General features: G+C 38.7%; 1 protein-coding gene across 3 annotated transcripts; it reads right to left on the bottom strand.

Annotated features, from left to right (window-relative positions):
- Nucleotides 1–660: 660 nt before the first annotated feature.
- On the bottom strand, nt 661–6898 carry LOC132274661 (F-box protein At5g03970-like). 3 transcript variants are annotated; one of them, XM_059775984.1, is made up of 3 exons: nt 6859–6898; nt 4129–4255; nt 661–2142 (listed from the first exon to the last, which is right to left on the bottom strand). In XM_059775984.1, exons 2-3 carry the CDS (start codon nt 4220–4222, stop codon nt 926–928), a joined length of 1311 nt encoding a protein of 436 aa, XP_059631967.1. In that variant the 5' UTR covers nt 4223–4255; nt 6859–6898; the 3' UTR covers nt 661–925. The 3 variants fall into 3 exon arrangements, with proteins under 3 accessions (XP_059631967.1, XP_059631968.1, XP_059631969.1); XM_059775985.1 differs by lacking the exon at nt 6859–6898 and having other exon boundaries at nt 4157–4255; XM_059775986.1 differs by lacking the exon at nt 6859–6898 and having other exon boundaries at nt 661–2164; nt 4129–4175.
- Nucleotides 6899–16229: the final 9331 nt, after the last annotated feature.

Genomic DNA, 16229 nt, shown 5'->3' with positions numbered 1-16229 from the left:
TTAGAATCTTTTGAAATTCTTAATTTGATTTTAGTATAGTGTAATTTATGCCTAATATGATTTTTTCACATCTTGTTCAGTAATTTTCAAAGACCAGATCGAATTGGATCATGGACTTGACACATCTAGGCAATCCATATTCAAATCGAAATTGCCAATCCTAGCCCAAATTGACACCCAAATACATGTAGATTAATAAAAAAAAATACACATATATATGAATCAGTTTTTTTTTAAAAAAGGTCAGATTAAAAAAAAAAAAAAAAAGGACAAAGGCACAAGGGTCTCCGCAATGCAGGGTTTGAAAATAGTTTGATTTATGCAATCTTACCGTCCTATACTAACTCGTGACCTACCTAATTGAAACCCTTCAACCCGTCGAGTTTTACTTACGAGTGAAAATTGGACGGATCATCTCAAACCCAACCCAAGTTCAACTCATTTTTTCAAGAATTTGGGCAACCATTTTTACAATTGGAATTGGAATTGGACTTGAATTGAGGTGCTAGCAACCCAAGCCCCGCAACTCAAATTCTAATATTATATATGTGTATATATATATTTAAAATCAATAGCATCACCAACTCAATACCAACATTTAGACTCACCAAATAACTACTCCAAATAAACCCATTAACAAAGAGACAGTTCCAGCTACCATATTGCAAAGTGCACACTAGCCTTTCTTTATTCAATCAAAAGATTTTGAACATTGGGAAATATAGCGGGAGTACTTGGAATACAAATATACTCACCTTTATTTTAAAGTAACAGTTGAACAACACATCATGAAAGTGCCAATATATATATATATGTATATATATATAATTCATACCATTATCTCTATTGATGCCTCCAGTTCTCTTTTGATCACAATGCTTCTAGCATATGGAATCCGGAGTGCTAAAAGAAGCCCACAGGGGACTTAAAGAAGAGAATAAGCCCAGGTTGGTAAAAAGTAAGGAAATAATGCCTTACAAATGTCCAACGGCTGTTTTGGCAATCTACTTTCTCCTAACATGATCTCGTTGCCATGAAGCTGAACTCTCTTTAAACAACCACTATCGAGACAATATTGGAAGATCATCTTGTCTAGCCGAATAAAAACAATATCGGGATTCAGTGGATGCAAGGCCGCTAGCTCTGGGACATTAGCATTCCTTTCATTTCGAAGAGCTTCTTGATTCAAAATGAGATCACAAGAGCTCATAATGTCCGGGTATTGATGGCGCATCAACATAAAACTGACCGTGTGTCTCAAAATCCACTTGGATGCACCAATGCCATCACGAACCCAAATAACAATTTTGAAGGTATCACTAGTCACATACTGGAGTAGCCCATCCTTGGACTTGCCCAAAACAAAGGAGCGCTCGATTGTGACACTGTTTCGTTCTGGCAATTGAATAACTTCTACAATGTTAACAACCAGTTCTTGACTACTTTTAGAATCATAGGCTACAACACGATGGAGGCGCTCCCACCAGTAGTATACCCCATCAATTACCACAGCATACTCTAAAGGTCTAAACAAAAGACATCCCGTTGTTGCTAAGAGTGTATATTCCACCCAGATTTTATTTTCTGAAGAAAAAACCTCCATTTCCAGGGTGTTAACAAGAAATGATGATAACTTAATGCACACCACCTTGAACTTGAATTTTTCCAATTTGCAATCCTGGTCAGAAATTCCTTCAACGTCAAATCCAATTGCATTGTTGAGATGGTCGCCTGAGTGAGGAAGGGAAAGCCATTCCCTCGTGATAGGATTGCATATGCGGTAAACCCTAAAAGAGTGGTTATAGTAGAGCAACAAGCCATTGGAAGAACCAATCAATAAATCACCATACAAATTGAGACAAACAAATCCATTATTAGACAACTGTGGACTGGTAGGCATGAATGAATTCTGTTTTACTGATTGGAAGAAGCCTAACAGAGCGGAAAGAGAATCATCCTGTTCGTTCCTCTGAGATTGATAGCGCTGTCGAAAACAAGGACTTGAAATAATCCGATACCACCTTTTTGAAACGCTCTTTAAAGCAAATAAAGTTTTCAATGGTAGTCGTAGTAGGATCTCAATCAAAAGGTCATCAATAAAAAGACCGCCATTGACCTTCTCCATCTCTCTCTCAATGCAACCTGCTCAAACACCACAAAGTACCTGACAAACCTTGAGGATGCAGAAAGATGCAATTGTGTGTGTGTGTGTGTGTGTGAGAGAGAGAGAGAGAGAGAGTACTTGCCGCCTCATTTGTGAGGAGGAACTCTCTCCCAACCAGTAATTGGTCCAATAATACATCTTTAATTATAAAATAAAGAAATTAACAAAAGAAAGGAAATGAAGCGAGATAACCAATTTTTTCCAGTCATGGGTGTAGGTAATTCGAAACTCACAAGTCAACACATTTCAAGCGTCAAGGGAATCATGATATTCCTTTTGCAAGAATACATGAAGAAAAATAAAGGGGCAAGAGAGAGGGCACTGATAAGACCTCAAACCAGCTCTTTGTCGCTTTAAAATCAGACCATGATTATCTATCAGTTCTTTCATCCCATACTCGGAATGTATATAACTACATATTATAAAAATGAATATTGCAGAAAATAACAGCAGAGTAAGTTTAGTTCAAGATAATGCGTCTGTTCGCCCCACAACCACCGGGTAATATACATAGTCCAGTGTGCCCGTTGCGAGTTGTTCTTGACAGTGAGGATCGATGGAGTTCATATACCCTATGGGAACAAAAATGTTTGAAGCAGTGAAAGAGGGCAATATTGGACTTGTTGCGGCTGTATTCCCTTTCATTTTTTATTTACATACAAGGAAAAGGGTCTTGTAGTAATCAAGATATGATTTAATAATATAATGATACGCATAACAAATTTGAAATATGATGTTATTCCTAAGCTACTTTAATGATGTTTTGTTGTGTGTGGAATTTATCTTCATCTAAAAGTTAGTTTTTTGAGTTATTTGCTTCAAACATCATTTTTGTTCAAATCTTGAAAACTTTTATTGTTCTTGGAATTTTGAAAGTCAAACTAAACTTTGACTATTTCACCCAGGAAAAAAAAAAAAAAAAACTAAGTATTTCCTTTTTGATGTTTTTAAAGAGCCACTTGAAAATCTCAATGAAAGCAAAACTAATGTGATTTATTAAATCTGGTATATTATGATAATAGTACATTATTAAACAAAAATAAAGTAGTTTAACAAATCAAGTCTACTATCATAATGGAAAATCAGTGCTAGAAAACTAAGGTTTCATAAGTGAGGATGCTTCTTTGGAACAAAGATAAAAATGTAACTTCTATAAAACACAAAGTGAGCAATCGGCTTTTGGAACCCGCTGCAAACCCATCCAAGCAAATTTAGCATCTATCTACCACTACAATAACTTAATTATGTGTAGTGCATGAATTTTTGTGTATGATTCTTTACATCTTTTTAGTAACAGTGAAATGCCTCCACCATGACTACTTAATATTAGTACAGCTCCCATTTTAGTAACTTTTACAAATGCTATGTTGGATAGGGATCTACATGCTAAAGCAAATCATCACAGTAGTTATATTTTCCCAAAATTATGAAACAAGATAAGATTTCAGAAGCTTGATTTGCTTTAACTGGTTTCAAAATTTCAAGTTGGGATTGCTGGATTTTGTTGTTGGGTTTGTTTAGGTTCAGTGGGTTATGCCCGGTCTTCCAAAGGCTTGGTTGAGGCTGGGAGAGGTTGTATAGTGGGGGCCCAAGTCCGTGATTTCTAAAGGGTTATGCCTTTATGCATTTGGTGGTGTTTGTAAATTTTTTGGGTTCGTTGAGGGTTTAGAGGCCCTATTTGACCTTGTGTAGCTTTTGAGGGATGCGTTCCCCTTTTCAACGCTTTATATATATATATATATATATATAAATAGAAGTTGGGAAGTTTCACATATTTATTTACAATGGTCACTACATTTTCATCACATTGTTAGAGCTCAAACAACTAAATGTTTTTGGTACATTACAATGATATGTAGAACAATGCATCAAAAACCAATGAAGATTTACATTATCTACAGCAATATTTCACACTTTGTATCTTTAAATAGTTTGGACAGTGTAGAGAACAATGACAAATGTACCATTTAGATATATGGCAAGATCTCTTACGTGCCGAACATCATCAAATATTGGATCAGTGAAGATTTTAGTCTCCAGTTTTCCCTCCAAATACATAATTGAACAGCAATTTAGCACAGCACCAAAATCCTATCAAGAACAGAGCCAAACTTGGTTATCGTTCAGGTACAATCGAGGAAAAAATATGTGGAAAGGAGCACCACCATCAAAACCAAATAAAACAATATAATAAATGAAAACCATATCATGATCAAACCAAGTCAAATGAGAAAATGAAAAATCCAACCACGATCAAAGCCAAATTAAAAAATAGAATAGGAAAACAGCATTAAGAAAATTAAATCTTCATGACTTTTTAGAAATTTTATTAGATAGCAAATGTCTTTATAAAAAGGTTGAGAGAGACCAAAGGAACTAATTCAAAAGCAATAGATAAGAAACAATGTCTCTCTCAACCCACAACTCCACAAGCAAGGCCCGACTACAAATGTGCATACTTGTCAATTAAGTAATAAAATTTGGCCATAAACCGAGCATACACAAAAACCTTGAGAACTCCCTTTATTGAGATTTCAAAGAGAATTGACCGTAAAGGGAGCACACAAAAACCTTGAGAATTCCATTCAGATTAAAGAGCTGTAACTATTGAGATTTTCAAGAGTTCATCATCATAATATATTGAGATTTATAACTTCTTCTTTTTTTCTTTTTCTTTTTTTGTGTCAGCATATGATTAGGCCAGATCACCCATCAGGAAATAATTCAGGCAAGTATTATCCAAGAAAAATGACCAAAATAAGTTGCCACTTAAAATTTACAAAAAAAGAAAAAAAGAAAAAAAGAAGAAGAAGAAGAAGCTGTCAATGTTAAACAAATTATAAGCCATATCGCATGCCAACAGAGACCCACACAGTTTACGGGACAAAGAGAAAGGGGGAAATAAAAGAAGAAGAAGAAGAAGAAAGGAACAACCTCACAAATCAAGGCTTGAAAAATTTAAGTGATATAATCAAGGAGAATAAGTGCTATGCTAAATGAGTTTGTGAGTACATGTAGGATGACATTTTATTTGTAAAATTAACGTGCATGTACACACCTATGAATTTTCAGGAGGACCTGTAGTGAAGATTAAACTTCAAAAAAAAATTCCGACATGTTTCAATCTTTTACATTCTTAAATATCTCAAAACCCAGTACTAAAACTGTTACAGCTTGGATGGTAGTTGCTTTTTTACTTCAAAACAAGTTTTTGCTTTTAGGAGAGACATTCCACTTCCCTTTTATTTAGCAATATGGATAAATAAGATTAGTACTCCATCCTAAAGTACAAGGTGATTCTTTGTTTTTTTTTTTTTTTAATTAATTATTTTATTTTTTTCGTGGCTCACAAGAGAGTCTATACTATTAAGGTGCTCCAGACAAGAAGGTCTACCAGGTCTCTTTGGTCTGGATATGTTCTTATTATTATTAAAAACAAAAAGAGTATTGAGGGTCATCTTCAATCATAGCTATTTTTCCTAGAGTTTCAGTACATTATTGTATTTATTAAAGTGTTTTAGTATATTATTTTTTAATAATAAATTTATATGTTTCTTTTTACAATTCAATTTATATGTACGTTTCCTTTTAGAATAACACAAATTACCTATTTATTATGAGTTTTTATTTTAAAATTAATATAAGGTGTTTAGAGGAGTTTCTATAAAACTCAAATTACCTATTTATTATAAGTTTTTCTAACAAAAAGAAATCTAATTAGATAAGGAAATATATAAGGAAAATAAATAATTTAGTCTTTCTAATTAGACAAGAAAATATATAAAGGAAATATATAAAATAAATAAATAATTTTCTCTATTTAGTCTCCACATCTTTTCTAATTTTTTTAAAATATATATAAATAATTTTATAATATAGAAATAAATAAAATATTAGTATATTGTAATAAAAAATAGTCTTGATTTTGATATTGTTTTAGGAGTTTGAAAATACACCTATCAATAATTGAATTCCTATTGTAAAGTTCAATTAAAAATTATTATTTTTATCTCAGTGTCAATTTTATGTTCATGGATATTTTAGAATTTACAATTATTTAATTACTTTGTTAAATATTAATTTTAAATTAGATTTTACTCACAGTTTTACTAGTCTGTATATATATATATATATATATAAAGAACTGACTCTATCAACATATGAACATTACCAATTAAAGAAGAGAATTGAAAATTCTCTTAAAAAACAGGCATGATCGGCAATTGTATTGCTTAAAATACTTGTAATATCACTAATGCTTCGAAAAATGTCGAGAAAACATCAAGGTGTTGCATAACCAATAAAGATACTATAAAAACACACACAAACACCTACAGTGTAAAGGGAGAAAAAAAACAAAAAACAAAATACAAAATTACAAGATGAGAGGATTATAACACTTGTTAATTCAAAATAGCATCAATCCAACTATACAACATAGTTTTTTCTTGCTCGCCCCAGAAAAGAAGCACAACGCATGACTAACAAAAAAAAAAATACAATAAAAAATAAAAAAATAAAAAATAAAAAAGAAGAAGAGAAAGGTTTAATGCCTAAATCAATATAGCATACACATGGGGGCATAAAAGCAAATTGAGAGAAAACCCTAGTAATAGATTATAGCAGTGACTAAGAAACATCAGAAAATTATTAAGAAAGAGAAGAAGCAAATGGTAGAGTAGATAGCAACTGACCTGAGTCTCTGAACCTGGTCAAGGATAATAGGAATTTAACAAGAATGCGGAGCTTTATATATAGAGGACCAGTCTTGCTCTTGGGCCGGGTTTGGGACCGGTCCACACTTTTATCCCAGTACATAGTACAAAACAACCCTTGATTTATAGAAAATTTAATAATTCGATGCAGAAAAATAATTAATGTTGTGTTGGGCAGCAAATTATTCTCGCACCGAATTGTAAAAAATTGGTAGACTTACTCTTTTAATTGATAAATTATCTAATAAATAAGGAAGTAAAACTCTTTGTATTTAGTATAAATAGTTAATTAAAAATTATTGGGTTAAATAATTCACTGCAAGTGTTGGTGTGAGTATCCCTACTCGATGGTAAATACAAATTCAGGATTAGATGTTCCCAAATATGGTATAACTATCTGCAAGCTTGATTTAATGGAACTATAATGAGTTGTGAAAATTATTATAATTTGTGATTATGTTTAACTTTCCAAATAAAATATATATGAAAACAATCACATACATAAAAATACTAAAACGATTATTTCAAAAGTCAAATATTTTCTTTTGATATCTTTCATATTTTATTAGATTCTCCTTTGATGTTCTCTCCGTAATCATTTCCATGTATGCTTACTTTCCTTTTCTATTGAAATACCAATTTTCAAATGCATGGGTGGAGACGGATTCGATGGTGGTATGCCCAGCTATAATGAATGAGGATAATTGCCCTATTGAAATTCAAGCTCTAGTTTTTGATATCAAGGCAAAGTTTCGGAGTTTTTTCTCAGTTCAGATTAACCATGTGCGTAGGCATGGTAATGAGGTCGCCCATGCAGTGGTAAAAATTTCCAAATGTCATGTTGGTGAAGATGCTGAGTTACTGTTTTTTTCTAGTCATATACAGTCAGGTTTTGAAATGATGTATCCCAAGACATATAGTAGGTTTTGTTTGCCAAAAAAAAAAAAAAAAAACCTATACCGCTATATTCATAGTCAACATAAGAGTTATGTGACCTTTAAGTTTTTGATTGATCAAAACATTGATTGAATTTCTTTGTCAAAGTTTATGAAAAACATGATCAAAACCTATTTTTGGGTAATTTAAAAAATCAAACATGGGTCATGATAATTCCTTTAGTCTCATCTCTGCCTTAACGACAACGAGACAAGTATCAAAAGATTCATTTCACGACAAGTATTAAAATATTTTAAAGGTAATTTTTTTTTTTTTAAAATGTAACTTAAAAAATAAGTAAATATAACTCAATTACATTCGAATAGAAATAACTTAGTAAGCAAACTAATAAGTTGTGCTTTAGTGATTTAACATTTATAATAGGGGCTATGGGCTTAAATAAAAGCCAATGTGATCACTTAAATGGGCCTGGACAACTTTTCAATTATTTGGATTGGGCTTAAGTTAAAAGTTTGGATCAAAAATTAATTTAATTTGGTTTCGGCTGAGGTATTCAGCAACCGAAGACCAACCCAAGGCCAAGTGCCAACCTATAGTAATATTATATATATAAAAAAGGTAATCCAAGCTCAAGAATAGATTGTTGGACTGGGCATCTAAGTAAGGCTACAAGGCTACTCACGGTTTTATGCCTTGCATTAAGCTAAACCTAACTTTGCAACCCAATTCAAAAAAATTTGGACTTGGATAATGTTATTTGAAATTCAGTCCGGGCTTGGAGTGAAAAAGAGAAACCCAAAATCATTTCGGCCTAGGTTTGGGTTCATTGTCAGGCAGCCAACCATGATGTTGCACTATGATTGTCTCACATTCGGTTTTTTTAATGTGAAGAGTAGTCATATGGGCAATCCGATTTTATAACTCAAAACATCAGAGCTGCAAATCTAAATTCAACTCAAATTTAAAATTTTAAGAATGTGTTAAACTAAGGTTAGGCAGTTCGAATTAAAAGCCGAGTTATGATTGAACATGTCACATGTCTTATAGATTATATCTTTAATCCGCTTGAATTGCAGCCTTATCGTAAGCACCTTACTTATCCGAGTTATGGTTGTTTTTGACCAAAATACCTTTATCTTTAAAAATAAGGGGACGTGTTTCCAATGAAGACTTTGTTCAACATTCATAAAATTCAATATTAAAAGTGGTTCTCAATCCAATAATCAAAAGAACAAGTCCTATGGACCGGAAAGAATTATTCATGGAATCTTGTATAGTACAATACAAAAATATTGTCACTCTCATGTTAAGAGAGAGATTTTCTTGGATTGACAATAGCATCAATTGCCCCAATTTTGATTTTCCTCACTTCATATGTCCAAGCAACCATGCTTTTGGTTGGTTTCTCAATAATAATGTCTTCTTTCTTTTTTTCTTTTTCAATCTTAAATTCCTAAATCATCCATTTATACCCTTACTAAATTATATATTTACAAAATTAAACAAAAAAAAAAAAAAGTATTTCAAGATTTTACCTTAAAAACAAGTATCAAAAAGATACATCAGTTCTTAATTTCAGGATAACTATTAAAAAAAAAAAAAAAGTATTAAAAGATTTTGAAGCTTTTTTTTTTTTTTGTTTTTTAATATAATGTTGAATAGGGAAATATAACGCAATTACAGTTTAATACAAATAACATGTAAAAAATTAATTTGAACCAAAGACCAATCCAAGCCCAGCCTATATTATTATTATTATAAATTAATGGTAATCCAAGCTCAAGTATAGATTGTTACACACACATAAAGAACTCATATGTGTATATATATATATATATATATATATATATTGAGGAGGCCCCGGATGACATGGGCCAGGTCCGACTCGCAAAACACAACCTTCAGTCCGAACAGCTGGGTCAGCCCATAGAAAGACACTGCCATATGGGCCGAGCGGGAGTAAGCCCATCAAGGGTGACCAGGGCTTACAGAGGAATAGGCCCAGGTCCAGCAATTAGTAAATATCTTGTAAATATCTTGTAAGTGTCTATAAATAGGAGTTGGAATGAAGAGGAGGGGGATCTTTTCGGGGTTGAGGTGTAAGAATTCTAGAGAGAGAAAGAATAGAAGGAGTTTCTTGCATCTTCAATTGGCGCCGTCTGTGGGAAACGCATGAAAGTTTGGTTGATTAATGAGGAGTATCGAATGGATTCAAACCAATTCGGTTGATCGAGACTCGATCTTGCGGATTTGAATCCAGATCTGAGCGATTGTGACCTACTCTGGAGGAATTACGATTCTTAAAGCTTTGGCAGGAGTGACTTCAGATCTACGCAACCACGAGTTGCTCGATTGTGGCAGGATCTGACGGATTTAGAGTTTAGACAATTCAGATCTTGTAAACAGTGAGCATAATTCGGAGAATTAGAAGCCAGATCTAAAAATTCCTACTCACGAAGCTCAGATCTACTCGCGAACTTGAGATTAATGCCTTTACTCCGTTCGGGAATAATGATAGGTGAAAGCTCCAATCCGATGGAGGCTGTCCAGCAAACAAAGCTTGAAGAGTTGATGAACTTGATTGAAGCTCTCAGAAAAGAAAATGCAGAATTGAAAGCTGGACTGCAGCATCGGCAAATACCTGCGGTTTCGCATCCACTTCCGGTCGGAGAAGGAGGTGTTCCATCTAATATCGCGCATCAAGGCGATCAGGACGAGAACAATCAGTCAGCTCACCACCGTGACGAAAGGATGATGGACAATTTGCCGCCAAATGTTCGTCGAGTTGAAGATCACGAAGGATCGACTCACGTTGATCCGCAGCGGGAAAGGTTTGACCGAGAGGAAGTGATGGAGGTTGATCGCCGTCGAGTAGCGTCGCCTTGGCAAAGAGAGTTCATAGAGGAACGGTCGTTCGATCCGTCTTACCGGCCCTCCATGGTTACTGTCACTCATCACGGTTCGGAGGGCAGAACCGTAACTCACAGAGCTACCGCTGGACTCCAGAGAGAGAATGAAGCTCTCCGATCCGCGGCTCGGACGGTGGATTCACCATTCACCGACGAGATCTTGAATGCGCCGCATCCAAGGAAGTTTGCTATGCCAGTCTTTATTCTGTTTGACGGAACGACCGATCCGATCGATCATGTGTATCATATCCAGTTGAAAATGGCCCTGAATACGGAAAACGACTCTTTAATGTGCAAATGTTTCCCTACAAGCCTGGCCGGACCGGCGCTCAGCTGGTTCAAAAACTTGCCTAGGAGCTCCATTGGCAGTTTCAGAGACCTGTGCGATCGGTTCATAAGTCAGTACTATGGGAACAAACGCCCGCCGAAGGACATCTCGAGCCTCTTCACGATGCGGCAGCACAAGGATGAACGTCTCCAGGCCTTTCTTACCAGGTTTAATCTCACTAAGAGTATGGTGATCGAATGCCACCCTTCTACGGCAGTTCAAGCCTTCAAGTTAGCCATGACACGCGGAACTCCCTTTCACACCAGTCTGGTAGTGAACACGCCGGCTACCATGGATGAACTCAATGAGAGAGCCGATGGCTTTGTGCGCCTCGAAGAAGAGGAGGCAGCTAATGCTCGGACAACGTCGCTTGTGTCGACCGAGGAGAAGTCCAAGGCAAAGATCAGGCAGAAGCAGGCTCAGCCACAACGTCAGACCACTTGGAAGGCCGAAAAAAGGTCCAGGGAGGAAGAGTTGATTACTCCGCTGAAGGTCACTCTGGCAAGGCTGTATCAGGAGAACAAGGACAAGTTTCATCCACCACTGCCAATTAGACAACCCCTCGAGCAGAGGGATCAAACTAAACATTGTGCTTTTCATTCTGATTTCGGACATCAGACTAACGAATGCAGGAACCTGAGGAGGCAAGTGGAGATGTTAATAGCTAAAGGGGAGTTTGCGAGTTATGTTCAAGGCTCGGCGATGGAGCAGAATCGACCAGTGGAACAAATAAAAAGGAGTCATAAACAAAGCTCCCACAATTCGCAACCAGTTCGTATAATCAATGTTATCCATGGTCGACCCGAGCCTAGTGAAGAGTCAGATGAGCTGCTACGGGTGCGCCTGCGGCAGGCGCAGATGAAGAAAAGGGTCGGCAATGTGTCCACTCTACACCAGCAGAGCCCGTCAATGCAGATAAAGTTCGACTGGACAGACCTGCAGCGTGTTCAACTGCCTCATGACGACCCGTTGGTAGTCAGTTTGACAGTGGCAGATTGCTTGGTGCGCAGAGTTCTGATCGATCCTGGGAGCAGTGCGAATGTTATGCCGAGGGACACATTTGACAGGCTCGACATTAAACCAGAGAGGCTCAAGCCCACCGGAAATCCCTTATTAGGGTTCGATGGGAAGAGGGTGGAACCCGTCGGGATGGTGGAAGTAGAAGTTCAAGCTGCAGAACGAGCGCTTATGGAAACTTTTGTGGTTGTGGAAATTCACCCCTCGTATAATCTCCTGATGGGAAGAGGATGGATTCACAGAGTCCGGGGTGTACCCTCAACTCTGCATCAGGTCATGAGGTGCCTCGGGCCCGATGGGGATAGAGTAATAGACATTCGGGGGGATCAGGTCGCAGCCAAAGAGTGTTATTCCGTCACACTAAAGCATGCTGGGAAAGGAAAGGCGCCCGTCCGTTCGACAAGCCCCAGATAGCAATTACAGAAACCTCCGCCCGAACAGAATAGGGTGGAGGAGTCAGTCGACTTGACCGAGGAGCCCCTTCTGGATGTGCAGATCGATCAGTCCAGGCCAGAACGAACTGCCAGAGTAGGTATAAGACTGACCAGAGAAGAGCGGCAAGAGCTAGTGGATTTTTTGTCCCACAATGTCGACGTATTCGCATGGAGTCACCTAGACATGCCTGGAATTAGTCCTTCCGTATCCTGTCATTCCCTGAATGTCAATCCCAGTTTCAAACCAGTGAAACAGAAGCAGCGAAGATTTGCTCCAGAACGTAATCAGATCATAGCGGAAGAAGTCGATAGGCTGCTTGATGCGGGATTTATCAGAGAGGTGCACTACCCTGAGTGGTTGTCCAACGTCGTTGTAGTGCAGAAGAAAAATGGGAAATGGCGAGTATGCATTGATTTCACCAATTTGAACAAAGCCTGCCCGAAGGACAGCTTCCCGCTGCCTAAGATTGATCAAATGGTGGATGCCACCACTGGGTATGAGCGTTTGACCTTTCTGGACGCATATTCAGGTTATAATCAGATTCCTATAGACCCCGCAGATGAAGAAAAAACTTCTTTTGTCACCGAGCGAGGTACATACTGCTACAAAGTTATGCCTTTCGGGCTAAAGAATGCCGGAGCAACTTATCAACGACTTGTTAGCAAAGTTTTTAAGAATCAAATGGGTAAGATTGTCGAAGCCTATATTGATGATATGGTGGTAAAGAGTAGGAAAAAGGATGATCATCTGAAGCATCTGCAAGATGTATTCGATGTACTAAGGCGATATGGAATGAGGCTCAATCCGACCAAGTGCTCGTTCGGTGTGAGTTCCGGGCAGTTTCTGGGACACGTGGTCAACCGCAGGGGCATCGAAGTTAGCCCCGCTCAAGCAGAGGCTTTGATTAAGAATGCCGAGTCAAAGACGATCAGAGAGGTGCAAGCCCTAACAGGACGAATAGCTGCGTTAAGTCGATTTGTTTCAAAGTTGTCAGACCACTGCAAACCATTCTTTGACACGATTCGGAGCCATGGAAGGCAGGTCTGGGGGGATGAGCAACGATAGGCATTGACTCATTTAAAGCAATATATGCAGAATCCTCCAGTCCTGTCAGCCCCAGAACCGGAAGAAAAGTTATTTCTATATCTTGGAGTATCTGGTGTCGCGACGAGTGCCGTTCTGATTCGTTGCAAGGAAGGGGTGCAATACCCGGTATTTTATGTAAGCAAAACACTGATGGAGGCAGAAAAAAGATACTCAAAGGCCGAACGGGTGGTACTTGCACTTGTACATGCAAAAAGAAAGTTAAGGCATTATTTTGAATCCCACCCCATAGCTGTTCTAACAACTTTCCCAATCAGAACGCTCATGCACAAGCCAGAGCTCTCGGGCAGAATGACAAAGTGGGCCATAGAGTTGAGTTCATTTGACATAACGTACGAGCCGAGAACAGCTATTAAAGGGCAAGCGGTGGCCGATTTCCTACTAGAATGTGATGCCGAAGATATGGAAAAGGACCTTAGAAGCGGCTCTTGGAAACTTTTTGTGGATGGCTCTTCTAACCAGATGGGGGCTGGGATTGGGATCAAACTGCAAACCCCAGAGGGTACTTCCTTGAGCCAAGCACTCAGACTTGAGTTCCGAGCCACCAATAATGAAGCGGAATACGAGGCGTTGCTAAATGGATTAAAGTTGGCCAGAGAGCTACAGATCAAAAGTTTGACAGTGTATAGTGACTCGCAGCTGATTATTCGGCAGGTAAATGGTGAGTACGCAGCCAAGGATGACATGATGGGGGCATATCGTTCTACCGTTCTGCGTAGAGCCAAGGACTTTGCAAAGATTGAATTCATACAGTTGCCGAGGGAACAGAATGCAGATGCAGACCGTTTAGCATGCAGTGCTTCGAGTTGCGGTGAAACATTGGCGAGGGTGATTCCAGTGGGAATAGTGACCCAGCCGTCCATTTTCGAAGAACCGATGGACTCGGACCCTTGGCAAGTCAACGTCATACCGTATGAACCGAGTTGGATTGACCCAATCATTACCTATATTCGAGATGGCGTTTTGCCTATGCAAAGGGATGACGCTAGGAAACTCAAAAAGAATGCTGCCAAGTACGCCATCGTGCGGAACCAGCTGTACAGAAGGTCCTATTCTGGCCCGTACTTGAAATGTGTCACCCCCACGGAGTCGCAGCAGGTACTGCGAGCTATTCATGAGGGAGTGTGTGGCAATCATTCTGGGGGAAGATCGTTAGCGCATAAAGCAATGACACAAGGGTATTTCTGGCCAAACATGTCAAGAGATGCGGAGGAGTTCTCTCGAAGGTGCGATAAGTGCCAACGATATGGACCACTGATCCACCAACCACCTGAGGAATTGCACGTAATGGCCTCGCCGTGGCCTTTCGCGCAATAGGGGATGGATGTGGTCGGTCCTCTGCCAACTGCAAGAGCTCAGAACAAGTATGTGTTACTGGCCACGGATTATTTCACTAAATGGGTGGAGGCAGAACCGTATCCTAGCGTGACTCAGACTCAGGTGAGACGATTTATCTGGAACAACATTATCTGCCGCTTCGGTGTTCCCAGAACAATAGTCATGGACAATGGCACAAACCTCGACAGCAGGCAAGTAAGAAAGCTGCTGGAGGAGTATGGAATCAACCAGAAGCTGGCTGCAGTAAGTCATCCTCAGGCTAACGGACAAGCAGAAATCACAAACAGAACCATTTTCGCTTGCATTAAGAAGAAGCTGGAAGATCATAAGGGGAAGTGGTTGGATGAACTCCCGAACGTTCTATGGGCTTACAGAACCACCCCAAGGCGGCCGACTGGGGAGAGCCCGTTCGCAATGGCGTATGGTACCGAAGCAGTTATACCGGTTGAGCATTTAGTCCCCACTATCAGAAGCTTAGCATGGAGTCGAGATCAGAACGACAAGATGTTAAGACTGAACCTCGATATGATAGACGAAAGGAGGGACGCAGCGGCTATAAGGCTAGCATCGTATCAGCAAGTGCTGGCGAATAGTCACAATAAGAGAGTAAAACACAGGAATTTTGCCCCGGGCGATCTGGTTCTGAAAAGAAAGGTGGGGATGGTCAAAAAAATGATGCCACCTTGGGAAGGCCTATACAGAATTGCAGAAGTCATTGGCAAAGGGGCATATACGTTGGAAACCATGGCGGGCAAGTTGGTCAGCAAGCCCTGGAACGCCACGTCTCTGAAGAGGTACTACCAATAGAGGCTAAGTTCTGGCTTTAATTGGATGTTATTTGTTGTCAATCAAATACGTATGAATGAGCAAGTTACTGGAATTTACAAAAAAAAAGAATTTTCTTTTCCAATGGTCTACTATAAAAATTCAAAGCCAAGTGGCAAATGGCATTCTAGCCGAGCGCCAGGCACTTGAGCAAGACAAGTGGCAGCTGGCACAATAAGCCGAACGCCAGACACTTGCTAAAAATTTAAAGCCAAGTGGCAAGTGGCATTCTAGCCGAGCGCCAGGCACTTAAGCAAGATAAGTGGCAGCTGGCACTATAAGCCGAACGCCAGACACTTGCTAAAAATTTAAAGCCAAGTGGCAAGTGGCATTCTAGCCGAGCGCCAGGCACTTAAGCAAGATAAGTGGCAGCTGGCACAATAAGCCGAACGCCAGACACTTGCTAAAAATTTAAAGCCAAGTGGCAAGTGGCATTCTAGCCGAGCGCCAGGCACTTAAGCAAGATAAGTGGCAGCTGGCACTATAAGTCGAACGCC

This window comes from Cornus florida, unplaced genomic scaffold (genome assembly GCF_030987335.1).
Source record: "Cornus florida cultivar Cherokee Brave unplaced genomic scaffold, ASM3098733v1 CherokeeBrave_3.0.0_Hap2_Chr09, whole genome shotgun sequence".
NCBI classification, from domain to species: Eukaryota; Viridiplantae; Streptophyta; class Magnoliopsida; order Cornales; family Cornaceae; genus Cornus; species Cornus florida.
Note: the sequence above shows the minus strand (reverse complement) of the source record. Positions and strands in the feature narration are given on the sequence as shown.

Excerpts from the sequence above, each read along its gene's own strand:
- LOC132274661 (XM_059775984.1), bottom strand. The coding sequence starts at position 4,222 with ATGTATTTGGAGGGAAAACTGGAGACTAAAATCTTCACTGATCCAATA. Across the intron at positions 2,143-4,128 it reads TCTTGCCATATATCTAAATG|GTTGCATTGAGAGAGAGATG; the intron begins GTACATTTGTCA and ends GTGTTTGAGCAG.